Source organism: Sturnus vulgaris, chromosome 17 (assembly GCF_052056855.1).
Source record: "Sturnus vulgaris isolate bStuVul1 chromosome 17, bStuVul1.hap1, whole genome shotgun sequence".
Lineage (NCBI taxonomy): Eukaryota > Metazoa > Chordata > Aves > Passeriformes > Sturnidae > Sturnus > Sturnus vulgaris.
Window position 1 is genome coordinate 1626339 of NC_142259.1, and position 27612 is coordinate 1653950.

Below are 27612 nucleotides of genomic sequence, written 5' to 3' on the forward strand. Positions count from 1 at the left end.
CCCAGGACAGACTGACTGTGTCAGCTACTTGGGGTGAGTCCAGCAAGTGCTTTCACCTGAAGTGGCCTTGTAAAACAAGAACCACCAGCCAAAAATAACCTAACAGTGAGTGCCAACACAGCCCCAGAGCAGCACTGAGCCTGTGGGATACAAGGGTGGGATCAAGGAGCAGGATTCCAACTATCTGCTCAAGAGGTTTGTTTGCCAGAAGGAATCCTCCCTCAGACTATGGCAAAATACACCAGAACATGGTGCCACAGCAGGGGCACATGGCTGGGAAGGACAGAAGGCCACTGCTCTGCCCTTGTCACTCCAGGGTGAAGGGCAGAGCATATCCAGGCACGGACCCTCGGCACATACAGTGGTCCCAGTGTCACCTGTACGGGGATTATGCACTTCTGATGGGTCGCTTCTGATGTCTGTGACACCACATTGGGAAACAAACCCATCCAATCCCCACTGCTACACTTTCCTGGAAAGCATTTTCAAGAAATCACTGGTGGTGTTTATGTAGCAGAGGCCCAGTTTCAGAGGAAGAGCTGCCCAGTCAAGTTGCCTGGATCTGGGCCATGGCAGAAGCCTCAAGACAGACACAGCAAATACTGACTGAAGATGAAGGTCAGTGGAACAGGGTGACTCCACCAGGCAGCTCCTCCGTAGGGCTCTGGCAGCCAGGCAGGATCAACACAGTGAACTTGCTGACAGCAACAGTGGGGAGAAGTCCAGTCCAGTGCTGGAAACACAGAGATTAAACTCCCATTGCAGCCCAGGGTACTGGAGACCTGGAGCTCATACTGCAGGAATAATTGTCCTACTCATTACATCTAAAAAAAGTCTGCTCTCAGTTCTGTTCCTATATAATAGCAGAGAAAAAAATGTCCTTCATCCTCTAACATATTTTCCAAGGCCAAAAGCAGCCGCAAATGCTTCAGAAGATAAATTAACGGTAAACTGTAGGAGACAAAGAGGTGGGACAACAAATAAGAGCCTTTAATTTTCACGTGTGACTTCTCTTGTTTCCAATGGCACGAAGCTGGTGAGGAGCTGGCAGATGCTGGACCCCAGTCTGAGGGGGCTGGTGCACCCCAGAAACGTGCTGGGCCCAAAGCTGCCCAGCAGCCACAGCCTCACAGGGCCCTCACACTGCTGCAGGGTGGGGCTCCACCTGCTCCAGGAGCATCCCAAACCCACTGCAGGTGCCAGCTGCTCTGGGATTAGCCTCTTGTGGCCTCTCAGGGAGGCAGAGCAGCTTCCCACAGTGCCCATTCTCTACATGCTATGGCTGGTGCCTCCAGCAGCACCATCACACCAACAACGAATCCTGTTCTCAGGGGTGTTTCTATTCCTGTCCTAGACATGCAGCAAACACAGGATGCCTATGAGATGACAGCAGACAAGCTTCATACCTGCAAGTCCAAGGCTTGAGATGGGGAAGACAGCTTTGCATTAAACCAGCCATAAAAAAACCCCAAACCAACAACCCCCTTTTAGCAAGACACTCAATTCTATTCTTTAGCTGTAACCATGACACACAGCCCAGCTGAGGAAATAGAACAGCAACATGTTATTTTGGATACTGCTTTGTAAACAGATGGGTGGCCAGTTATCTAATTGTGTGAACATGGATGTGAGTAGGCTTGGAGGGAGCAGCAGAGCACTTGCAGCATTATTTCACTGCAAGCTCACAGCAGTTTGCATCATCCCCATCAGGAAATTTCCATGGAACTGCAATGTCAGCAGCTTTGCTACAACACACCTGGGAGAATCTGCGAGCTGCCACCTCCCTTGGGTACCACAGGACTGTCCCCTCCTACTCTGGCCACACAGACACAACCACGAAGACAGTTACAGGATGTATTTCCTCAGCTAATTGCTAATTACATTAATTGACAAGACATCTGACTCAGCTGCTCTAGAGCGTGGTGGAAGCTGGGCCTCCTTCTCCCCGCAGCAGGAATGTCTTATCCATGGGGAGAGGGTGTAACAGCAGTGAGTCACCTCCCAGAGCCAGCAGGCCAGCCCTGGGACACAAGTGATGCCGGCACAGCCTCCTGACTGGAGATGTGTCTGCCCTGGCAGCTCACAGCAGGCAGGCACTGCTCCAGCACCACAGAGCAGCACAGGTGCTCTGCTCAAGGTAACACAGCCAGCACTCCTGTCATGGGATCCATGGACACAGGACAGCAGTCACAACTGCTGAGCTCAAAGGAAGAATGGGAAGAGTAGCCCAGGGTGAGGGTGGCATAATGCAGGACACAAAACTGTGCTTGCTCTCTGTGCTGCCACACAAGTGTCACAGCCACAGGGACAGCAGCAGAGATGGGAACAGCAGAGCCAGGGCCCTTTTCCTTCCACCTTCACCTGACCCCGTCAGTGCTGCCCATGTCCAGGTGCCAGATGGGCACACAGCCCCCACCCCATTTCAGGGAGCTGGGGGGCTCAGGTCTGAGCTCTGTTAACACTTCACTCATGAACCACAGAAGACCCAGGTAACTTTTGGTTTCTCAAGGTCTGGAACCCAAGCATGTTCCAATCTAAAATACAAATATTAGTATTGTGTTAGGTTAAGTACCAGCTGGCCTGAAAGCCAGGATGACATCCCAAATCCAGCACCCTCTTCCAGGCTGCTGTCTGGCAGGACACGAGCCCGGCACAACAGTGTCTCCCCCAGGACTATTTAGTTGGAGTATTTTAGAAGTGCTCCCTGTTCAGAATTCAGGGACAGAGTCCAAAGCTATGGCAGTGTTGAAGGAAACATTTTGATACAATTATACTGGGAGTTTTGGCTAAGCTGGTAAATTTTCCACAGGAGCACCAGTGCATGCCAGTTCTGCAGGCACAGATGTGCACACAGCATTTCAGTGAGTGGCCAAGAATGGACTGGGAGGCTGAGTACCCCCTTCTAAACTAAAAGCACCCTGGAATTTGTCTTACAGACTTCAGTCTGAGCTTTCTCTTTGCTCACTTCTGCCCTGATTTTGTAGCATGAACATGATTTAGGGGAAATTTTAACAGGGTATGAATTCACATGATCGCTGGAAGCCTTGCCTTGGCAGGCTGCCTTTTCTTCTCTCAGTTCCATCCCAGGAACTGGGAACTGGTGTACCCCACCTCTCGATACATGTAGCACTCCGCACACAGAGAGCTTCCTAAAGCTAAAGATGGGCACCCATGAGCAAATGATCCTGCAGTTCCTTATCCAGGCTGTTATCAGAGGAATAATGCTCTCAGGAATCCAAGCAGAGAACTGCCATATGGTTTAATTCAGCTGCCCCTGCCAGAATGAACCACTGTACTTTAGGCTTTGGCTCTTGCACACCAGAAGAGTTTCAAAACCATCAAGTTATTTGACATTTATATTTCCCACATACAATGTCTATTCTCTGTAAGGATCAGAACAATCCTTAGTTACTGTTAGGTGTAAGAGCAATAAAGTGCAAAGAGCAATGCCATGGAATAATAATTGCTTCTACAGTGTGAAAGCTCTCAGTCTGGCTGTGGCAGGTTTCAGTCAGACTTTGTCCTGCCATGTCCCACTGGCATCTGGAGTGTGCAGCCCCTGGACAGAGGGATATTCACCTATTGGCTCCCTGAAGGTACCAGAGAACAAGAGCAAACAAGAAGGTGCAACCTGAAACTCTGGAGAGAGAGCACACTTCAAAAAAATCCCCAAACCACTACTAAGCGTAGGTTTTCCTACATTAAGATGACCTATCCCTGTTCCCCTTCCTGCTAGTGAGCACTATGGGGATCTCTGTGCTCACCAAGGTGAGCAACAAGCACCTGCTGCCCCCCAAGACCAGAAACACAACCACAACAGCAGCACATACTGTAAAGCAGCTGCACTCTGAGGAGCAGGTGCAGAGTTGGAGTCATTCCCATATGTTTGAGAATATGGGCCCAGATTTTCATGCCCTGGTGCCTAACAGGATACCAGGTAGCAGTTCAGATGTACTAAGCACTCTGTTTTATCAATACTAGAAAAATCAGACCTCACAGTCAGAAATTCCTCACTAAGGAAATTCACCTGCTAGTCTTATCAGTGAGTTCACCATAAAGCCAGCTATTTTATTTATAAATCTCACCTGCAAGAGGAAAAAGGAGTTCTACCTTCAGTTTTTAGTTACTAGAACATGCAGAAATTGTGCAGAAACCAGAGTTCCCGTATGCACAAGTTCCACTGCAGAACATGCAGAGTTCCCCCTTCAGCAGCTCCCTTCTGGACTATTTTTTTCCTACATTTCTCACTGTAGCTACTTGAAAACCCCAACTCTGACCTTCACCACTTAGAGATGGAAGAAAACAGCAACCAAGAGTTCAGAACTGCAGTCAGTGCTTCCCATCAAGAGAACTCAACTGGCAGCCTCCTGAGCCTGTGCACTGGAGCTCGACATGTTACACAAGGCCAGCTCCAAATCCAGGCAGCCACAAGCACCACGCTCCAGAGCGGGGCCAGGTCTGGCAGGAGTCAGCTGTGGTACAGATGGCTGGCTCAGAGAACCTCAGCACAGGAGGCCAATAAACAGCAGCCACCGCCCCTTCGAATAAAGAAATCTGTTGGTAATCTGAAGCCAAGTGCACAGAGAGAACAGGTGAGCTCAGGTGTGCCCACGGCACACACAGGTATTCCCAAACCAGCACAGACCAGCCTCCTCCTGAACACATTCCCTCTCCAGGAAAACCTCCAAGGACTTGGAAAACCGAGGCATGGGCTTAAGCATAGGTTGTGGCTTCTGGAGGTTACTCAGAATCCCAGAAAGATCTGGGCTGGAAGGGACCTTAAAGATCATCCAGTCCCACCCCCCTGCCACAGGCAGCAACACCTTGCACTAGCCCAGGCTGCCCTGCCTCTGTAGCCAGGTGTGCAGGCTTTCCAGTTTACTAGCCATTCCCAGGTTTTTGACAACCCTGCTAAGAGGATTAAGCATCAGTCAGCCTGAAGAGAGTTAAATTGTCAGCTCAGCTTTCAGCACCAGGAGCACAGAGGTGTCTGACAGCACTGCCAGCTGTGCTTCCCTCCAAGCTCCAAAATTTTTCACAGTGTTGCACAACACACAGTGCAGCAAGTCTGCCTAAAATATGCAAATATTACTGACACACAAGTGATTCACAGCCCTGAAGATTGTCACTGGCTGGACAAGATCTTTAAGACTGAAAGCAACCAAGTGCCACCCCTGCTCACTCTGCACTCACCCCAGATCGGTACACAGAGTTCAGTGAGTATAAAGAGCTCAGGCACAGGTACCACTGAGCTGTCTTCCTTCTGCTGAGAGCATAGAAAAGCACAGACAATACAAAGAGCAATTGCACTTCTCTCCAAAGCAGCGGGAAGGACTCTTGTCTTTTGCCACTCACTGACCAGTTACTAAGAGGTAAAGAGACACCAAGGGAAAAGTCCTGCTCTGTGTGGCAGCTTGCCCAGATGGGAACCTGAGGCTTTCACATATTCAGTAACTTCACTTTTCTACTCATCTGCCAGCTCTGCAGCCTCTCCTTCTGTTTGCTTTGAGCACAAATCCATGTTCTCTAACCTCCATCTCTGGGTGATGCTTGCAGGAGCTATCACCTGTATATGAGTACACAAGGCCATGGCTGCAATAGGATCAGGCAGCTCTGGTTTCCCAGCCTTTATCAGAGATCACACACAACAATTTGACGTCTGCTGCAAGCCAGGACCTGGAGACAAGCAATCTGTTGACTTGCAATCTGAACAAGCACTTGATGTCACAACGCTGAACCAGCTCCTGCTGCAAGAATACTGGAAACTTCAGTGCTGGGAAGATGCCCAGAGAGACTTGTAGCAATTTTCACTACTTTATCTTTCAGGCAAGAATGCCATTTCCCTGCATCTTGTTTATTGTTCAGTTATTCTGTAAAAATTGTCAGTGTTACCACCCTGTAGGTGACCATCTTCTACAAAGGTATCTTTTAAACCTTGTTTGAATACAAGTCTGAAGTTCAGACCACATTAATTTGCATTTATGCTTCTGTTCCCATCCTCAAGCACTCAGCCTGCCTTGGTTGGCACTTCAGGTTTTCCTTCTTTTCCTTTCTCAGAGGCCAACTGAGGGGCTCGAGGAACCTGCAGGTCCTGAGGGAAGGGGTTTGGCACAGGGGAAAGGACATCACCCACTGCACTTGCAAGGGGAAAACACTTGCACTGCAGCCCTGGGGGGTTTGTGCAGCCTTGCAAGAAGGAGCAGGTAACATTTAATTCTCTAGGGCTCAAATCTGGGGGACAAGGAACTCCACATAGTCTCATTCTGAGAGAATAAACCATTTCACAGGGACTCGTGTAATAAAGGAATTGGATGAGGTTAAACTGTTTAGACAAGCCTATAAGTAAGGACAGAAGGACTAGTTTCCTTCCAGGAAGCAACCTATTCATAGCCTTTAATGGAAATCTCCAAATACTTAGGAATTAGTTGTTTTGCTGTATTAAGGGAAACTTCATCTCACCCTTCCCATTGATGTAGTACTCTACACACACTGAAAATGGAAAACATGCTACAATATAGCTAAACCTACAAACCATGCACAGTTTGGTAAGCTTGTAACTCTTCCCGAACAACCTCTATCTGCCCACTGCAGTCATAAACAGCGTCACTCCCAGACTTTCATGCAGTTATTTCCTCCTCTACAGAATGCTGGAAGTCAGAGTCAAGTAGCCTTGAAGGGCCTCACAGCTACCAGGACAGATGTGAGCAGTGTCAGGAGGGAATGAAAACATCTCCTACCCTCTGCTTTTTTAAAGCAATGCTGGTTAAAAAGCAGATTTTAGCATCTTTAGCCAGACAGTAGCTACTTTAAAAACAGCAGGACTATAAATTAACATGATTCAAATGCAACTGGCCTTTCACTCATTTTTCCTCTAAACAGGACATATCTCAAATGTTTCAAGAGAACAAATAAGGTGAAAAAAACCTTGCTCTTCATGCTAAGAGCTGTTATAGCCTTTCATTCTAAAGACCCAGCAGCTCAGAGAAAAAAAAAAAAAAAAAAAAAAAAGACTGTCAGGAGAACTGCTGGAAAACAGTTTTGATCTTTTCAGGAAAACGGCCAAAAATTTCTCTCACACTGAAAAAGCCAACTTGTTGGAGCTTCCACATTACACAAAGTTTCATCCTTTTTGCCTGAATACAAGGTTGTTTAAAGCAAGCAAAGCTCAAGGGAGCTGATGTACTTGCCAAGGAAGCGTCAACCCTGACAGATGCCAACTTGGAGAAGCCCCAGCCAACTTGTGCAGGTGCCATGCACAGGTCCCTGCTGAGCAGTGGGACCAAGCACTAGCACTAGGAGAGCACACTAATCTCACCCAGGGACACCTCACAAAGAGGGGAAATCTGCATGTCCATCCCCCAACATCAAACATTACAAACAGGCCAGTTACAGGTGACAAGCTTCTGTGATGGGTACGACAAAGCCCTCTAGCAAAACCAAGAAATAACTGGAAAGCATCAGCTCCCTGCTTGCCAGGCCAGGCACTGATACTACCCTGCCTCCCATTAATCAGGAGGAAGTTAGTTAATATTTGAGTAGGCTATTACAGCTCAAGGCAGAGGATCGAGTACACTGTGTCATGCTCTCAACTAGACTCCTTACAAAAAAATTAAATCAAGATAAAGCTGAAGACAAATGCACAGCAAAGACTGGACAGGGCAGAATACATTCTCACAGTGTTTTGGTGACAAACCATGGTATTTCAGGAAACAGGAAGTTCCCATATTTTTGGCAGAGTAGAATTAAGCCATGAAATAAACCCAATTCTCTGCTACATCACTGCCTCTGCTGAGCTCACACAGACCGAGTTGGCTCTCCTGGTCTCACCACCCAGCTCACCTCATCGGGTGCTTTCCATAGAGGAAACAGCTGTCCCAGAAGTGCTGGAAAGGCAGGAGGCCCCAAAACAGCTCTTCCAAGTTACCCCCTGGTGAAACACCAGCTTTTCTGACTGATGTCAGAGCTGACAAAGCTTCCTGTACCTATCCCCCAGCCCAGCAGCACGAATCCTGGCACTGTGCCCAGGATGTGACCCAGTGGGTGCCTGGGTTTTCAGCACCATAAGCATTTGCCAACAAGGCCTAAGTGCAGCAGCACAGCAACTGTGGCACATCTGGGGCTTCCTGGCATTAATTTAAGCGAGCTTAACAACAATACAAGGAGATGGAGACAATTTTGAGAAGGAGGGTATATGAGATCTTGTCTGCCACCACCACTCCAGTAACAGCCTTAACATCACAGCTCATGATGAGCTCAAATTCAGGCTCATTTCAAAGCTCCATATCTTCCCTAAAGTCTATCGAGCTGTTCTGCTTTCTGCTCCAGCTATTGATTTCTGGGGTGGATGGGGTGAGAGGGAACGAGAGCAACTGCCTGCCAGCCACTTTTCAGTGATGCCACATCTCATGACATCATGACTGTCTCCATGGTGACACAGCAACACAACTGAATTGAAACAGGAGGAGGCCAATTAGAACAAGAAAGCTCTTTTGTGGCTGGAACCATAGTAATTAGAAGAAATAAGAGAAGCCATCATAAAGAAAGACATCGTTGTAACAATAAAAAGCTTGCTTTCAGCTTGCTAGGTGAACTCCAAACCATATATATATATAAAGTCCCTTCTAGACTGGAAAACCCATGATATCACTAGCTGCATTCCCAGTTCCACAGAACGCTGAGCACAGCCTGGATCCGAGAGATCACTTTTCACCTCCCCTCATGTCGAGTTCTCCTCTCCACTGGAGCCTGCTCACATGCTTAGGAGGCTGCTCAGCCCTTGAGCTCAAGCAGAGCCCCCAAGCTGAGGTGCCTTTCAGCCTGCCACAATTAGCACACACACGTGTGCGGGGGCACACACAAAAGAAACCAACCTGAGGCTGCCAATCCACAGCGACTCACAGCAGCTAAGGCTCCACCTTCAGGGATGAAGAACACTCATGGTTTGGAATGGATGATATGAACAAGATCTGCACCCTCTAAATATCCACGCTGTTTTGCTTTCAACCTCCAAATGAAAGGAGCAATCTCAGCCAGAGCCAGTAACACTATGACAGTGCCAAATCTGACTCTTCACCCTATGGTGCAGGTTGATCAGGAAGCAATTGCTGCAGTCCCAGAGGTGAGGCAGCTGCTCTATTGCTCCAGAGTGGCCAGAAGCAACACACAGCTCTAGGAATTCCCAGGGAGAGCAGCTGCTTGGAGTGTTCCACAGGCATGCTCTCAGCCTGAGGCACCTCCAGTCTGGCCATACATTCAGCCCATTAAACACCAGTGACATGCCGTACAATCACCATATTTTTCTTTTCTCAATCAAGCCTATAAGCTGCAGAAGGCAGGAACAAGCTGAGCACAAGCTTCTCAAAAAAGGAAGGTGTGAGGCACAGCACAAAGTCAGGGCACCTAGAGCAAGGAGAGCAGCACCCAACACAACCACTGGAGCACAGCAACTCTGCACACACTGGAGGTTAAACCTCCACAGGTAATGCTGCCTCCCACAGCTCCTGGGAGCAGCCTCGTTGTGCTCCTCTCCTGCAATTCCATGGGAAAGTGAGGCATTCAATGTTGGCAGGGCAGGCAGAGCACTCAGGTCCCTGGTACTGGCACACTCATGGCATGTGGAGGCAGGGCAGCAATCTGCTTGGCAGCTGCTCTGTGGTAAGAGGCACAGCTGCCCAAAACTGAGTCACCTTAGGAAAAAAAAATGCTGAAAAGCATCACACCATAAGAATTAGGATAAATTAGATTTAACAAGTGGCCTCAAAAACCTCTGCAGAAGCATTTTTCAGTCATAATCCATTCAAATGAGAGTCTTTGTACACAACCCTTGTACCAGCCCCTGTATCTGTCAGGTGAGGTTATTTGACATCCAGCAGCAGAACTTGACATAAGGCACTAACCGTGACTGGGGTTCTTGCTGGGATTCAACATTAAAAATGAACCATCCTGCTGCACACACCTCATGGGAAGGACTTCCTCAAGCCTCTGCCACCTCTGAACACAGCTGGTTCAAAGAGGGAACACCTTTTGGTACATGGCTTCTGCAGAGCTGCACACGAGTGGCTCCGATTTCCAAATGGTGGAATCAACCCTTCAGAAGGCTTGTGTTCATTTTTTAGTACATTCTGGATTCTGTGTTCCTGCTTTCCCAGCTCATTCACCCAGATCTGCAATCACATGCACCTGCTGCCTGCACACACACCATCACCCACACCCAGAGTATGTTTGCTAACAGAGCAACAACTAGCACAGAGCAGAAAACATGATCTTCTGTGTGAACCAGGCCTTGCAGCAGTAGAAAAAGCCATTAGCTACAGAAGGGAAAGAAACAGGCAGAGGCAGAAATAACAGCTTTGGAAATAACCAGCCTCTAAGGTTATTTTTAGAGCTGCCTCCCCCAACACCCAAGATATTCAGAGCCGTTGAAAAAAATATAAATCAAAGGTAAGCACACAAATGGCACTGCCAGGAGAAAGCAGACAGTGCTTCAAAGTTACTGCTGCCACCAGCAGCGATGGCTGGCCTGGTTCTGCTGCATTTGGGGTGGCCTCGTTAGCCTGGACTCTGCTTTGCTGTGCCACAGAGAGCTCAGAGCATCCAACCCAGAAGTGCTGGGCACTGCAGGATGGTGCCAGCCGGGCATTGCTGTCTCTGGGTCTGAGCACAGCCTGCACGGGATAAGGTACAGGCAGCACGTCCATCCCCTTTGGGGAGCACACTGCTGTCACAAAATCAATTAGGCTGGAAAAGCCCTCTGAGACTGAGTCCAATCTGTGACCCAACACCACCTTGTCAACTAAACCACACCTGAGGCCTTAAACACCTTTCCTCAAACACCTCCAGGGACAGTGACTTCATTACTGAAGAAATTCCGCCGAATGTCCAACCTGAACTTCCCCTGGTGCAGCTGAAGACTGAGCCCTCCGCTCCTGTCCCTTGTTCCCTGGGAGCAGATCCCTCCCGTGCCCCACGGCTGCTCCCTCCTGTCAAAAAGTTGTGAAGAGCCAGAAAGTGCCCCCTGAGCCCCCCTTCTCTCCAGGCTGAGCCACTCAGCTGCTCTAGGTGCTCCATTCCATTCCCTTCCCCGGACGGGGGCTGTGTCCCTGCACACTGACAGATCACAGGGAGCTCTCGGAGCGGGAGTCGGAGCTCACCCAGCATAGGCCGGTCGGGCCCGGCCGCTCCCGCTGTGTCCCGGAGGCTGTGCGGCTCTCCGGGCCCCGCGCAGCCCCGCACGGGAGCGGCCGGGCCGGCGCTCACCTCGCCCTACGGCCCTGCTGCAAAGCGCGGCGGCCGCAAAGCGCGCCTGGAGGCCGGCAGCCGGTGCCGCCCCCGGCACCGGCACCCCCGGGGCCCGGCCGCCGGTGCCGCCCCCGGCACCGGCCAGCCGGCTCCCGCTGCGACCCCTGGAGCAGCACACTACATTCCCTGTGCCCTTTGTGCGTCTATGCGAAATCCACTCTAAGCATGAAGCTAACAAGCAATGGGCATCTCTCAACTTCAGCCCACGGCTCCCACTGTCACAGCATCACTGAATCACTTCGGCTGGAAAACACCTCTGAAACCACTGAGTCCAATCTGTGACCTATCCCCACCTTATCATCGGCCCAGAGAGCACTGAATGCCACCTCCAGTCCTTCCTTGGACACCTCCAGGGAAGGGAACTCCACCATCTCCTTGGTCAGGCCTTACGGACTTGACTACCCTTTCTGTGAAGAAATTCCTCCTAATGTCCAACCTAAACAGCTTAAGGACAATGTCCTCTCACCCTGTTGCTGGTCCTCAGTCCCTGCCCTGCTGCTCTGAGGATGCCACTGAAGACGTTCTCCCTTTTCTCTCTTACCACTGTACATTTTATCAGTCTTGATGCACAACAAACAGGAATTAAAGCATCACACGGATGGACACCCAAAATGCAGGGATCCTTCTGGCCGGGGCCCACACTGAGCCCTGGTGGGTCTGAGGGAACATGTGACTGTCAGAGCAGAGTGTTCACCAAACCCTGACCCGGCTGTGACAGCTGACAGGGAGCAGCATTCACAACAGCAGCCACGGGCACAGTGACAGCAGCCACAGCTCCATCCAGGCCTTTTGTCTGCCGTCCCCAAAGCCCTGATTCCCCCAGTGAGCCTGGCTCAGTGTTTGACTCGTGTGAGAACAACTCCTGGGAAGGAGCAGAGCATGCAGGGCTGCTTAGGCAGCATCCCCTCAGCAGTCAGGTACTCTGCAGCACTCATCTCCAGCAGGCCCTCAATGGAGCAGTGATAAAAGTTAACGTGTAACACCACACCACTGGTAGTGCAACAGCAAGGAGATTGCAGGGTGACAACAACCCTGACACTGAACCTGTGCCAAGCACAACAGCAGCAGCACCATGGCCAAGGCAACAGGCTGCTGGTGAGCAGAGTTCTGCTTCTCAGTATCCAGGATTCCCTGCTCAACGCCTGGTGCTTGGCACGCTGCAAACCTAAGTGTCACTGAAACCCAATACTTTGGAAATAAAGTGGCTGCTTTGTCCAGAACCAGGAGCTCAGGAGGTGCAAAGGACTGTCCAACAGCCTTGTACTTCCCAGGGATCAGATGAAATACTGGTTCAGGCACTGGGAGGAATTCTCCAGCTCCATTCCACCAGTAACCATCTCCCCAAAGCCACCTTCTCCCCTGGAAAGTTCCAGCCCAGGCTGTAAAAGGCTGGGCATTACAGAAGTCCTGCAATGCCAGGGAGCTTGCTGTGCTCAGAGCAGCAGTGCTGAGAGGCCAGAATTCCCAGTCTGGGCCTGCTGCTGGAGCAGCAGCTCAGACTGGCAGCTGCTCAACAGAGCGCACCAAAGCCTGGAAGAGTTCCTGCCCAGAAATGCTGTAACTCAGAACCCCCATGTTTGGGACTGAAAAGCCTCAGGGTTCAAACAAGGGAAAGGAGGGCTCCCAACAAAACAGCCACCCCAGTGGCCTGAGGGCCCTGCCACAGCACGCTGGCCCACAACCTGTCCTGCACACGCTGTGCTCCACAGAGCAGCACTGACCAGGCTGGCAGCCAAGCACGCACACGGCTCCTAACGAGGGCCTTCAGGAGGGTGCAGGCTCTCCCTCGGGGATAATTCCACAGCAGTCTCTCAGACATTTTCTCCAGCTTCAGATACAGATAGCTGGCTTATGTGTAAGGCCCAAGAAGGATGCAGCATCCACACTTTAACTTCCCAATTTTAACTTCCAGTTCAATGCAGCTGTAGATATGCCCACACTGGGTAGGAAATTTAGGCTTGGAGATCCCTCCTGCACACAGCAAATGCCTGGCTGGGTCCTGTTCAGGTAGATCTCAACCACTCCCAGAATAGAAACAAAGCAAGACAAATAATACTCAGAAGTTTGTAATAAAAATTCCCTTTTATGAGCACTTAAATAGCTTTCAGCTTTCATCAAACATCAGCTTGCACTATGACAGCACATCAGCAGAAAGGCATAAGTAACCTCTGATCTCCACTTTAATTCCAGCTCTGACAGACCTGCACCACAGGTAAGAATTTACCTTTGAAACATTCACCACTCAAGTTTCTTGGTCAAACTTCAAACTGGAGAGAGACAAAACAGCAGCTTAAGCTTTGATCTCTTGAAACTAGGTTCAGAGAAGATCACTGCAGTGAAACCTGGATGTCTTAATGAAGAGCACTAAGTGGGATACACAAGATTGACTGTCAACACATCTTTGATGTAAATACTAGTGCTAAGGTTTAAAACTTATGCACATTCACTGTTTCCTTTTTGAGCACTGCTGTCTGATGCACCAAGTTACAGCCTGGCTCAGGTGAATCTCCTTAGAGACTGGTTTCATGTTCTTGGTGCTCCAAGAGAAACTTCACCTCTGAGACCCTGCAGAGCAGTGGGGATAACCCAGCTCCTGCATGCACTGTGTGCTCAGGTGATGCTGCAGCACCTGTGTGGGAATCAAGCACCCTGTCTGCGTCCCAGTAGGTGCAGTGCCCCTCTGCCTTTACTGGCAATTCACACTGCAAGACTAAGCTCAGCACCAAGGAGGGAAGGAGGAGAGAATCAGAACTCAGCTATTGTCCTAGGTGTACAAAAATCTGGGAAGAGGCCTGGCAGTGCATAACCCACAGCCCTATCCTTTATGTAAATCGAGCAGCCTCCAGTCCTGAGGGACCTTTAACTCCCCCAGTAATGCTTGTCACCTTCTGTGACAGCAGACTAGCAGTCCACAATGAGCTATGTAAACACTGGGACTGCCCTACCTAATGCTGCCCATTTAATTAGAGACCAGGCTCATATGGGCAGATGGATCTGAGCACTTACCTCACTGTTTTCAGTGAAAATCACAAATGCTTTTGCAATGGTGCCTTTTGAATTCACCAGCCAGACCCTGGCAGAGCAGAAGTGAAGCTCAGGGCTGAGGCCCAGCTCAGGACTTCAGCTGTGGGGCTGTTGTTTCCTCTTGCTTCTCCAGGGGACAGAAGGTTGGTACTTAATGCACTGATCTGCACCAAAGGGCCAGCAATTAATTAATTCTGCAAGACAAATTGAAGTGGACAGAATTTCTAAATATTTTCTTCTCTCCTAAACTGGCCCATCTGCAAATAGTTTAACTTTTGCCTGTTTAAAGGCAACTTATGTCAAACCTTGGTGCCAGTCTGCACTCCACTTCTTCTCTCAGGTGGAAGACCAGGAGAGAAGGGAAAGAAACTCATTTTTCCATGAGCTCTTCCGGAGAGACCCGAATTCACTGTTCCCAACTCCAGCCCTCATAGAACTTTATCTGACAGCCTGAACTCTAATCGCCTTTCACAGCAAACAGCAATCATACTTAGCACCACTCCCCTCCCTTTTAAATCTGCTCTGATAGAAAACACACTGACAACTTTTCACTGCAGAAATTAAAGTGGATTCTTCTTGAACAAGGCCACCCGCCTGCACAGCTTTAATCCTTCCAACTCACATATGTCCCTGTAACTTGCACTGCTCTGAATCCAATTATGCCTCCTCAAGCCATTAAAAAATATTTGAGGCTGTTGTGCAGGTTGCACAGAGCAAGAGTATCAGCTGAAGAGGCACAACCAAGCCCTGCTGCACCGTGGCTCTGTAGGCTTCCCTCTGCAGGTGTGTGTGAAGTGAGTTATGAGAAAAAGAAGTGTCACAGTCACTTTCATACAGTCCAGTGACTAGTTCACTCCAGACCATGCCAGTCTGGGCTCAAACAACAAGAAAATCCATACAGGAGACAAGAACTGACACACAGCTATTTGTAAACGCTTGGCTGTTATTAGTTACCCATTAAAAGCTTTTACAGTTCTCTTGCTCTGGCAGCACCCACAGCTGGGAACGCACTCATGGTGCAGCAGGTCTCCCATGCATCAGGCTGGAGCAGAAGAATAATAACCTTGAGCTGAGCAGCCAGAAGTGTCCACAAATCCAAACTGCACACACAGATCAAGCACCCGTCCACCCAACAACTGACACACAGAGCTGTGAACAAAACAAGCTGACAGCATGCGCTGGACACCGGCTATGTTTCCACGCAGGGACCTGTGGGGCTCCCAACACACTGTGCTTGACCAGATCCCTTTGGGTTCTACAGAGAGACAACCCACATTTCACAGAAACCAAGTTCTTCCATTATCACCTTTGCTGCCCAGGGTCTCCTTGTCCTTTCCAGCCTGGCACAGTGCACAGCAGCTACACTCCAGCACTTCCAGGGCCACACTACAGATCCTGGGGGCCTCAGCTACACCCCAGAGTTACACTGCCATGACAGAAGTAGCAAGCTAAATGCAAAAATAGCATGTGGCAGTTCAGCATTTGCACCTTAAACATGAGTTTTTAGGTTCTCCACGCCTGCCAACAACAGACAAATTCTACAGATGACCCTCCTTGGAATATCTGGGTACAGACACACATCAATACTTATCTGAAAGCCAAACAGACTGAATTTGATCAATAGTTACACTTTTCTCCATGCCTTCAAGAACATGTAACTTCATAGCACCAAATGCCTGTTGGAAGAGCAATTACCAGCAAAGTAATTTGGACCCTCTGGAGTCAAGTCTGCCAACTTACACGACTTGGCAATCTGGCTTGTTATCATCCCACATGATCGGAATTTATTTTAGGATTCAATGCCACATGCTGTGGGTTTTTTTTTTTTCCTCCCTTTTCTCCTTTTCCTCCCCCAAGTGACAAGCTACAGCCTGGGATTCAGAGGCCCTAATGCCATTCCCATCTTAAGGACATTTCCTGCACACCCTGGGGTCAAGGTCTTTGCAGAGTAAGTAACATTAGTCCTACCAACAGCATCCTGAAAGGAATCCTCCTTTTTGAGCCTCTTAACCAAGAACGGAATGGAAATTAAGAGCTACATTTACTGACTACTCACAATGAACCGTAACATCCCCACCCTCCTGCAAGGGACCCCGGAGCCGGGCTGCACCTGCAGTTAAATCCCGAGGGATTCAGCCTCAACTCCTGCACAGGGCGAGCTGAGCTGCCACACCAGGTACCTTCAGCCGGAACCTGTTCTCCCAGGCTAAAAAAAGAGACTTTTTAGAGCCAGCTCTGGCCGGGAGGTGCCAGCTCGCTGCGCTGCGAAATGTCAGCTTTCAGCTCCGTGCCTCGCCCAGACAATTCCCTTTTCTTCTCCAGGGGAGGAAGAATCCGAACGCCTCCCCAAAGAAAGGGCCCGTGTCCCCCGGCGGGGAACGCTTTTAGTGAAGCGCCGCTTCCTTCCCTGCGGTACCCAGGGACTCCTCAAGGGCCTGAAGCACCGGGCCGGGCAGCGGCCTGACCCCGCACGGCACCGGGGCACGGGGACAGCGGGGTGGCACCGGGGCAGCGCCCACCCCCGCCCGGGCCCGGCTCCCCGAGGCGCAGGCGGCATGCGGGGGAGGAGGAGGAGGATGGAGCGGCCCCCACTGCCCAACCCGGCCCGGAGTCGAGCCCACAGCCCACGGAGCCCCGGGACGCGCGTGGGAAGCGGAAGGGGCGGCGGGCCCGGCAAGCGGCGGAGCAGCGGCAGCAGCGAGGGAGGGAGGGAAGGAGGGAGGGGGCGGCACCCCGCCCGCAGCCATGCAGGGCCCGGCTCGGCCCCCCTCTCGCGCGGTCACTCACATTGCCTGAGGAGCTCCAGACACAAAGCCATGGGAGACACAAAGAGGGGCGGAGGGGACCGGAGAGACGGGGGGGCGCGGGGCGAGGGCGCTCGGCCCGGCCTGGGTCCCGCGGAGGGGAGGAAGAGGAGGACGAGCCGCCGGCGGGGCCGCTCGCGGTCCGCGGCCGCTCCGGCTGCTCGTGCGGCCGCCGCTGGAGAAGGGAGGAGACGCGCGGATCCGCCGCCGCACTCACCGCGCCCGCCCGCCGCTCCAGCCGCGCGCCCGGGCGGGGCCGCGCATTAAACGGCCGGACCGCCCCGGGACCGCCCCGAGCCCGAGCACGGCACCGCCCTGAGCCCGCCCCGCCCCGCCCCGCCCCGCTCCCACGGCCTCGCGGCTCCCTCCGCCCCGCCGGACCCTCGGCGCCCCTGGCACTGCCGAGAGGAGACGCGGGCGGGGGTAGCCGCTCCCTTACCGCCACCGCCGCGGGGCGAGCCGAGCGCTGCTGAACAAAGCGGGCGCCGCTCCCACCCCACGCGGGAGCTTTGTCTCCTTATCGCGGCAACCGCGGTGACATCTTCCCCAGTGCGGCCGCGGTGCCACCCACGCGCAAACGTGGGTTTGGCTGTAAGAGCCCTCCCGTTTCCCCCGTTCCACCGCTCCAGCCCCGGAGTGGGCGCGGTGGGACCCCCATGGGCAGCCGGTGCAGCGGGGCAGCGCTGTCGCCACGCACCTACTGCAGCATCGCCGAGAGGAACCCTCGGGTGCAGAGGGAAATACATGGGAAAGGAACAAATGGGACGAGGATGTTTCCCTTGTGGGTGTTTTCCCCTGGTCCCAGATTTGCTGGTGTAGTCCTGCCCCGCTGGGCACGGGGAGAGGGAGCGAAGCCTCAGCGGGTGCGGGCGGTGTGTTGGGGCTGTGCTTTGTGCCTCCCCTGGGGCTGCCAGAGCAGGGCTGATGGAGGATAGAGGTGCGGAGGGGAGCAGGGCTGGCACTACGTGCGGGCTGCAGGAAGAACCTGCTGGGCAGAGCCATCCGGGTCTGCACCCTGGGCACAGCCACGCTGGGTGCTGCAGGACTATCCAGCTCTATCCCTCAGATCCTGCGCCGACACACGGAGCTGAGCACAAGGCTCCCCTGGACAGGGGCTGGGGACAGCTCTGTAAGGCCGGAGTCACTCTGTGTTCCCAGCAGCGAGAGCCCAGCGTGGTGTGGGCACTGCTGGTGCTCGGCCCTGGGTGTGCGAGCAGCGGGGCTGCCGCTGGCCCCTGCCAGCAGAACGGGTGTGGCCCCTCGCTGCTACCATCACTCCTTGATGCTGTGATTCACTGATGGCTCGCTGGGCTCCCAGCAGCCAGAGAAGGGCTGGTCTGCAGCAAGGAGCGATCAAAGCGCCGTGGGAAACAGAGCGCTGAGCTCAAGCGCTGCCGGCTCCGCAGGCAGGACAGAGCCGCCGCCGCCGCCCTCGGCTTTCAGCGACTGAATCGCTGCAGATTTGCTGCTTCTGCTCTTGGAAGCAGCAGCACAATGGGGCCGAAGGAGGATTTGGTCACAGAGTCAGCCCTGAGCCTTGGGATCCTCAGCCTAGGGCCTCCCCACTCTGTTGCCTACCAAGGAAAAAAGGAAACTTGTTCTCAGTTCAGGGTCTCACAGGTAGCTCTGAATTGCCAATCTCTTCCTGAACCCTCAGATATACCCAGGTCATGGCTCGGTAGGTGTAAAAGATAATGGGAAAGATAATGTGAAGGAGAAGAAAAGCAACCCAAATCAAGACATAAACCAAGAAACCCTCATTTGCCTGTGCTGTTTGACATCCTGAAAATGCTCCAGGCTGTTTGCAGAGCCTCACTCAACCCCACCCAGCCCTGCTCTCCTGGCACATGAGTGTCTGTCTCAGCTAAGGCTGTCGTTGGTTGTTGTGGGGCTGCCCCAGCGATGGCACGAGCCCTGTGGCCACGGCGAGCCGCAGAGAGGCTGAGCATCACCGACAGAGGGGACACAAGGGGACACACCTGCGACTGTCTGGTGTCAGGGCAGCTCTGTGCTCACCTGGGTCATAAGGATGGCCAGCATGTGGGGATGCCACCAGGCTCCTTGGCCTGAGGAGAGACCTTAGGTGTCTGTGTAGCTGGCATATTGCCCTCCAGCCAGCATGGACTCCTGGTGCTGCCCTCCCAGAGGCTCTGAGTGAGCTGAGGCACCCATTCGTGCTTCGGCTTCTCCTCTCCCATGAGGACAGCACCAATTCCCTCTCCTGCTATCAAAGCTGATAAAAGCAAGCAACAAGTACTTGTCTTTCTGACCATATCAGCAAAGGGAAATGCTGGCAGTTGCCTTTGTTTGTACTCCTTTGTAGATGGTCCCTTCTGGGAGAAGGCAGGCTTGGCCAGGACCTTGGAGCTGTGCTCACCTCCCCCGTGTCTGTTTGTGCCGGCACAGCATCACATAGTGTGGCTGCAGCTCCCCCCTTCCCGGGGACCTGGGCATTTCTGTGGGCTCAAACCCATTGCAGCTGGTTTTGTGTGCCAGACACGTGCCTGCAGCAGGCAGGGAGCTCACAGCCCGGGTGCTGCCGTGGGAGCGCTGAAATCTGGCAGCAAGGAGCACCAGGCACATAAAGACAAAGATGGTTTGGGTTTGGGGGTGGAGCCGAGAGAGGGGCTGTGGCCATGGCACGGCTTCCTGGGGAAAAGGCAGCGCTGGCTGGGCACAGGGCGGTGGTGGAGTTTCCATAATAACAAGGGGAAGATCAGAGGTGAAAATGAACTGGCAAATGTGGACAGAAACAGCTGTCATCAATTTCTTTCTGTCCCACAGACATATGAATACATCACAGAACGTGTGTACGTGCCCTTTTTTCCTCTGCAAACACTGATGGAGCATGCAAGAGAAATCTTTCCCTGGCACACACATACATACACACGCTCTCCCTCTAATCCCTTTCCTGCCTGTATGTCAGAGAAAGCTATTTCTGGAACGTGAAATCTAGGTCAAAAAGGAGGAGAAAATCTGAAGGGAATGATAACAGTCCCTCCCAAAGGCCGTGTGGGGTCAGCTCAGGCCGATGGGATTAGTGAGGGGCTGCAGTGGTGCTTCACCCCTGGCTGAGCGATGGCTCCTGGCCTGGTGTGAGCTCCCTATGCCTTCCCATCGCTGCTGCTTCCCCACATGGGAGAGAAGGCCATGACAGCCAAGAGGAGTGCAACAGAAATTGCCTGCCTACACAGAGACCGGGATCACGGCACACAGAGGAGGAGAAGGAGGAGGAAGATACACGACTTTCCCTGAAGCCACACGACTTTCTCAGGAGCTGTGGAAACTCGTCCCACAGTGAGCCAGCCCTTGGGGAGTGGGCCAGCACAATGAGGGGTGCAGGCACTTTGTCCTTCCTCCTAAGCACAGCCCTGCTGCCCCTGCAAGAGCATCAGTGCCCGGGGATCAGGCTGGCACCTGCCTTCTCGCGGGGCAGGGCAGGGTCCCCAGCACAGCCATGGGCCTGGAAGCCAGCTCTCTAGTCATAAACAGGGAAACAAAAGTAATACAAAGAAGACAGGACCTTTGGGAGTATCTCCCAGGCAGTGCTCTCCTGCCCAGCCTTGGCAGAGTTCTGGTATATTGATGGGCACAAGGTGCAGCCCTGGCCTCCCTGCAAGAGATCTGGACACAGGACAAGGAGCTGAACATCTGAGCTTTGTGGGAACAGGCTGCTGAATCCCAGGGCAGGATGCTCTGAGCAAGGGTGGTGTTATCAGATGGCACAAGGAGGACTGGGAAGAGCTCGAGTAGAACTGGCTTGGTGTGAGCTTTCCCTGCTGTATTTGCTTGCTCACCTCTGTTTTCCTGTTTCCTCTGGACATCAAATATTCCGCTCTGCATTGAAAGCAGTCTATTAAACAAGCAATTCCCAGAGCTGCCTCTAATAAGCAGGAGCTGGGGCTGGGGAGCCCTTTGTGGTGCTCGGGAGCCGGCGCTGCCGTCACCGCACGCCTGGCAATTAGAGGAATACATTCCACTGGGGCTTTTGAGTCTCCGGCTGTGCAAGACACAAAGCTTTGTTTAAGGCTGATCAAGGGCAGCTCATCATCTGTCTCGCTGGCTGTCAAATGGGAGCTAATTGCCTTGTAATGTGCCGGTGACACAGGCATTAGTGGGAGGAACTGGCGTGGCAGGGGTGTGACAGCTGTCAGGGCTCTCCCCCGTGCTCCTCACACACCCTGCATGGAGCTCGCTACCCCGATTTTGCCCTCTGACAGTACCTGAATCCCTCTGCTTTAGCATCCAACCCCCACATGGCCCTCAAGGAACAAGAAGCCTGTGTTGGCCCCAGAACTGCTGTTGCTGGTGCCTGCTTAGGATGTGTCCCTACACAGACAGAAGCATGGTGCTCCCCATTCTTCTGGGCTGGTGCACGGATGCTGGCTGAAGAAAGGCATCTCTGGGATGTGTCTGGGTGAGGGCTATTAATGCTGTCATCCCAGAGCGCTGCATGGAGCGAGGCCATGAGGTCATTACACCTGCAGGTGACAGTGCACCTTGTCACTTCTCCTGTGTCCAGGCTGATGCCACCAAGCTGCCACCTGCTGCTCCGGAGGCCCCTCTCCTACATCACCAGCCACTTAGAGCCTCGGGGATGTGCTGAAAAGGCCCCAGGGGTGCTGGATGACAGCAGCTGAACACGAGCCAGGTGTGCCTAGGTGGGCAAGAGCCCAAGGGTACCTGGCCTGTACCAGGCATGGTGTGGCTGCAGGACCAGGGTAGTGACTGTGCCCTGTGCTGGGCACTGCTGAGGCACCTCAAGTGTTGTGTCCATTTCTTGGCCTCTCTTGACAAGAAAGACCTTGAGGGGCTGGAGCACGGCAAGAGAAGGAAATGGAACTGGGGAAGGGACTGGAGCACCAGGAGCAGCTGAGAGAGCTCAGGTGCTCAGCCCGGAGAAAAAGAGGTTCAGGGGGCACCTCACTCTCTACAACTCCCTGACAGGAGGACGCAGCCAGGGAATTGGGCTCTTCTCCCAGGTAACATGTGGCAGGATGAGAGGAAATGGCCTCAAGTTGCACCGGGGGAGGTTTAAATTAAATATTAAGGAAAATTCTTCATGGAAAGGGTGCTCAGGCACGTGCACAGGCTGCCCAGGGCAGTGGTGGAGTCACCATCCCTGGGAAGTGCTCAAAAAACTTGTGGCTGTGGCACTTGGGGACATGGCTTAGTAGTAGCCATGGCAGTGCTGTGTTTACAGTTGGACTCAATGATCCTAGAAGGCTTTTCCGACCAAAGTAATTCCATGATTTGCAGGGAAACTGAGCCCAGATGGCTGATTAGAGGTGTGAGTGCTGTCCAGATGTGTCTCCTGCCTCTCACATCCTGTACACGCACAACCACAGATGCTCTTCTCTTCTCCCCAATTCTCCACCAAAACCCTTTCCCTCCCCAAGGCCCAGCAGCCAGTGTGAAGGGCTGGAGGATGCTCTCGGAGCCAGCAGAACTGAGCTGGGTCATGTCAGAGAGAGGTGGCACCCAGGCATTTTGGAAGCCCCCTCTGTGCTGTGCCTGCTGCTGCTGCCCGGTGTCAGCCTGGAACTGTGGCAGCACCGAGCTCAGCAGTGCTGAGCCAGCAAGGAGACGGCTGTGGGAGAGGGGCAGCCAGGTGGGAGGAGTGTGAGAGAGAAGCAGAATGAAGAGGGTGGCAGTCAGGTGGGACAGGGCTGAGCAAACAGCCCATCCGTTCCAGGAAATCTCTTCCAGTTCCTGCCTCATTCTGTGGACCTTGACTGGGATGCCTCTGCAGCTCACACCACTGAAGGGAGATGTTCAGCCATGCCCATATCTCTGGGGAGGAAGGCCTGGAGCCAAGCAGGAAGGCTGCCAGTGCCTCCTCCCCACTCCACACTCTGCCCAGAGCTGGGATGTGCCTATCTCCCACTGACAGCCCACACCAGTGCTCTGGCAGCTTTGCCCACAGCAGATGAGCTGAGGCTGCTCTGAACCTCCCTTGGTGCCAGAGCTGGTGCTGAGAGGTCCTGACCCTGGCATCCCCATGTGGATGGGATGTGCTGCCTCCACAGACAACCCTGGGGAGGTTCTGGAATCCTCCTGCCTGCTCTGGCATCTGTCTTGCACCATGTACATGCACCACCATGTTCAGGAACACTTTTGCTAGCCAGTTCCCAAAATTATCCCCAGGATGGGACCTCCCAGCTCCTCACACCTTGTGCTACAGCTGAGCCCCATCCAGAGCACCGGGACTGGCCAGAGCTGGGGAGGGCACAGGCTGCCTTGGAGACAATGATGCAAAGTGATGCAGATCAAGGGACTTAGAGCATCTTGGAAATGCTGCCATGGCTCAGCACAGGGATTCTGGGCTCTGGGGCTTGGGAAGGCTTGTTAGTGCCTTGGAGCTCAGTGCAAGACCTGTTTGTACCCCACAGCCAGAGATGTTGGATCATCACAGAGTTACAGAATGGTTTGGGTTGAAAGGACCTTAAAGCTCATCCAGTCCCACCCCTGCCCTAGGCAGGAATACTTTCCACTAGACCAGGTTGATCCAGCATGACCTTAGACACTTCCAGGGATGGGGCAGCCACAGCTGCTCTGGGCAACCTGTGCCAGGGCCTCACTAACCTCTAAGATCTTCCTGGAGTCTTCTCCTCTCCAGATTGAATATTCCCTACTCTCTCAGCCTGTCTCCAGAGCAGAGGAGCTCCATCCCTTGGAGCATGTCTGCAGGAGGGGTCTCAGGAGAGCAGAGTAGAGCAGGAGGAATTTCCTCCCTTGACCTGCTAGTCACACCTCCTTCAACACAGCGCCCAGAGCCCAGGTGCCATTCCAGCACCCACATCCAGCTGCTGCCCATCCTCTCGGGCACAGAACAAGCCCCCACACGCCCCTCAAAAGCCATGGACAACCACGGCTGGGGATGCGAGCCCAGCGCCTCGCATTCTGGACAGCCCCAGCTGCAGTGTCCCCTGTGCCCCGGCCCCGCACGCCGCTGCACTCACTGCTGTTGGTGGGCAGGGTCCTGCTGCCGCTGAGGCTGCCCGTGGGCGGCGGGGAGATGGAGCGGACGGAGCCCGTGTCGTCCTCCTGGGAGCAGCCTGCCTGGATGGCGCGGAGGTAGCTGTGGCTCCGGGATCGGAAATAGCTGGGCAGAGGCAGGTCCAGCACCTCCGCGGCCGCCGACTCGGCCTCGCTGTAGGTGGAGTCGCAGACGGGCTCGTACTGCTCCCCCAGCTCCGGCTCGGTTGCCTGCATGGGGACAGGGGCAGCCCAGTCAGCCCCTGCCCGCGGCCATCCTTCTTTCCTTCCCTTCCCTTCCCTCCTGCTCCTCGCCCTCGGGCCACTCCTGCGTGGTCCTGCTCACGGCAGGGGTCAGTGGTCAGTGGTCAGTACTGCTGGGACTCTCTGCTGAGACAGGGAAGAGGAGCCTCTCCTTGGAGGTGAGACGGTTCCTGCTTGTGGAGTAGGGGACACTTACCAGTGCAGTGCCTGTGAAACACCCCCAGTCCTGCTACTGAGAGCACATGTGGCCAAAATGCCAGTCCATCCTCTGCCAGGGCCCCTGTCCCAGCACATCTTTGACACCCCAGCCTACGTGAGACCCTGCCAGGGCAGGCTTACTCCTCGGGGGGCAACATGGGGAGACAGCAGGGGAGAGGTGTGGGCTGGGGGACAGCCCCCACACTTGCCTAGGGTGGGTCTCGGGATCCACCCCAGCCCCATCCCTGATGAGGGCCAGGAGAGGGCTCGGCTATGGCCAGGGGTGAGCAGGGCAGGGGCCGCTCTCCCACTGTCCCCACCTTTCTCCCTCCTGCCCATAGCCCTGCCTTGCTCTCCCATGGCAGCTGCTGGGCAAACTTGGTCTTGGGAGAGGCTCAGTCAGGTCCAACCAGACCCAGCCCAGAGCAGACTCTGAAGTATAGATGAGAGATACTCAGACTGACCCTGTTGCCCACATCCATCTCTCTTGGCCCTTTCTTTCTCCTGGCACACACTTTCTGCCCAGCACTGGCATCTGAGCTCCACGAGGTTTGGCTCAAGAAGTTCATCTGTTTTCCCCCTGAAAGTGATGGTCCCTAAGCCTCTGCTGGGCCCAGGACTCAAGCTCTCCACCTGTCTTGCAGTGCCTGGGTCAGGAGTGCTGTCTCCTTCTCCTCCTCTTTTCCTTCCCCTCCTGCTGCCTGGCCGTGGGCTGACCCCAGAGCCTGCCTACCACCCTGCCATGGGTGTCCAGGCTGGCCCCAGAAAGCTCCGTGAGGAAGGATGAGAGAAACTGCAGTGGGACAATACCTGCTCTCCATGGGTAAATATCTGAGGGATAAGTGAGGGGGGTCCAAAGATCTGGAAGAAAGAGTTGGAGAAGGTTAAAGGCCAAGAACAGGGGAGCCCCTCACACAGACAGTCACTGCACAGGGACTGAGGACAAGGGGAACGGGGGGCCCGTCTCCTGGGGCCACTGCTGCTGACACTTCAGTACAAACTGCAGAGCTCATAGGATGCCAAGCGAGGCCACACAGGCTCCTCAGACAGTGGCACGGACAAAACTCCACAGGACACCTGAACCACAGGAGAAGCTGCTGAGCATTCAGCCTGCTCTGTGCACCATATCCATGTATACCCACAGCGGACACTGGGAACACACAGTGCTGGGACCCCCCTCGGCACACAGGGGCAGCTGGACAAGGTGGCTGTGGCTCCCTCTGAGCACCTCTGGGTAGCCCCCAGCACTGGCCAGCACCTCCCAGCCCGCAGAGCCAGGGTTGTGGGCAGAGTGCTCTGTGTGGGGGGGATCTGTCCCTCAGGAGCTGTCCCTGCAGGGCTGGGCTGGCCACCTCACTGCTGTCTCCCCATGCCAGAAGAAGCTACACAGAAGCTGTTCTGCCTCCCCAGCAAAGAGCAAAGCCACAGCACACACTCAGCATACGGACAGGCCCCTGCCAGACACTGCGCTGCCTCCTCCTCCTCCTCCTCTCCACCCTTGGGAGTCTGCCTGGCACTACCTGCCCAGGATGACCCCTCTCGGGAAGAATCCAGGATCAAAGTGTACCTGAGGGCTTGGCTCTGGGAATGGGCCTGGCCCTCTTGCCCAGGGCACAGCTCATGGTGGGGCTCGGCACTGTTGGGGTCACCAGCTCTGTCGCCCTTGGTGTGACAGGGGGTGCTGACACACACACCTGGACTGCCAGGGCTGCACGGTGCAGCTGGGTGGGGACAAAACCAAGCAGAGGAGACTTGTCTGTCAGAGTTGGGGGTGTTTCCATGTGGGAAGACACTAGGGTCTGGCTGACACAAAAGGAAGATGTTGGAGGACACACAAAAATGAGGGTAGGGCAGGAACTGCCTCTGGCACTGGGATGGATGAGACCAGCGTGCACTGGTGGATGAACCAGCTCCATCCTGGAGCAGCAGACATGCACTTTGTGGGAGGCCTCTCAATCCTGGCCAGTTGCAGCTGACCTCTCTGGTTTTCAAGGGACAGTAACAGAGTGCACATCATGGCAGCAGCCTTCTGTGTGAGCAGGTGCTGTGGCAGCCAGTGTGCCCCCAGCAATCCCAGTGCCACCAGTCTGGCTCTGGGCTGGCTGCCTGTGCAGCTCCTGGCCCATCATGGGCTGCTCTGACCCTTCAGCTCCAAGACCCTCCTGATGTCTCCACGCAGCACCCTGCTGCACTCAGCTCCTGGAAGCAGCTCTAGACATGGATAGGGCACAGCCCCATGGTCTCCTGCAGAGACTTCAGCACAGACTGACACGCAAAGGACAAGGACACAGCGGTCCTGACCCTACTGTGCACTGAGACACCCAGCACATTGCTGCTGCTGCTGCTGCACAAGAGACAGGACTGACCACAGGGAACAGGAATGCCCAGCAATGCCCCTGCACCCCTGAGCTCCGCTCCGAGGGCTCTGATTGCTCTGGGACAGCAGGAGACTCCAGCCAAGGGGCTCAGAGCCCTCCACACCTGGATGGGAACACAGGCAGGACATGCCCTTCCCCCCCCCACCCCAGGACTCCTGATGCCCACCCTGCTGCTCTGGCCTCTCCAGCACACACAGAGCAGCTGTGTGGGTCCATGTTCCCATGCAGACACACAGGAACAGATGGGACAGAGGCCCAGGGTGGCAGGATTCGCTGGGCAAAGCTGTGGAACCATTGCTGTGCTGTGGGGAAAAGGCTGAGATGAGCACACAGGATCTCTGCAAAGGCTCGTCCTGGAATGGGTTATTTCCTGGCCTGGGAGGCAGCTCCAGAGTAATCCCAGCCCCAAGGAGCTCCAGAGCAATCCCACAACCACAGCATGGGAACTTAGACCCATTCTACATCAACTGCACCCCAAATGTTGTGGCTGGGGCTTGAGCGCCTACCTTGTGGCAAGGGGTTTGCCACCCTCTGACAGCATCTCACAGGCATCCTTTGCCATGGGCCCAGGAATACCAGAAAGAGACATCCCCAGCGGGCTGGCAGGACAGCCTCCCCACCTACAGGCACCTTGTTACTGGGTCCAGTCTGCTGCATGAGGGGTGAGG

At 53.9% G+C, this 27612-nt stretch overlaps 1 protein-coding gene across 9 annotated transcripts in view; it reads right to left on the bottom strand.

Moving 5' to 3' along the window:
- DLGAP4 (DLG associated protein 4) overlaps positions 1–27612 on the bottom strand; it is a 116669-nt gene that overhangs the window by 20122 nt on the left and 68935 nt on the right. For 2 of the 9 annotated variants that reach the window (XM_088175015.1, XM_088175017.1), the window contains 2 exons: positions 25377–25427; positions 24089–24335 (listed from right to left, as the gene is read on the bottom strand). In XM_088175015.1, coding sequence (XP_088031141.1) covers positions 24089–24335; positions 25377–25427 — 298 coding nt within the window. Of the gene's footprint in view, positions 1–14304; positions 14518–17109; positions 17444–24088; positions 24336–25376; positions 25428–27612 lie in introns of those variants that run through there. The other 7 variants (XM_088175016.1, XM_088175018.1, XM_088175019.1 and 4 more) reach the window with 6 other exon arrangements.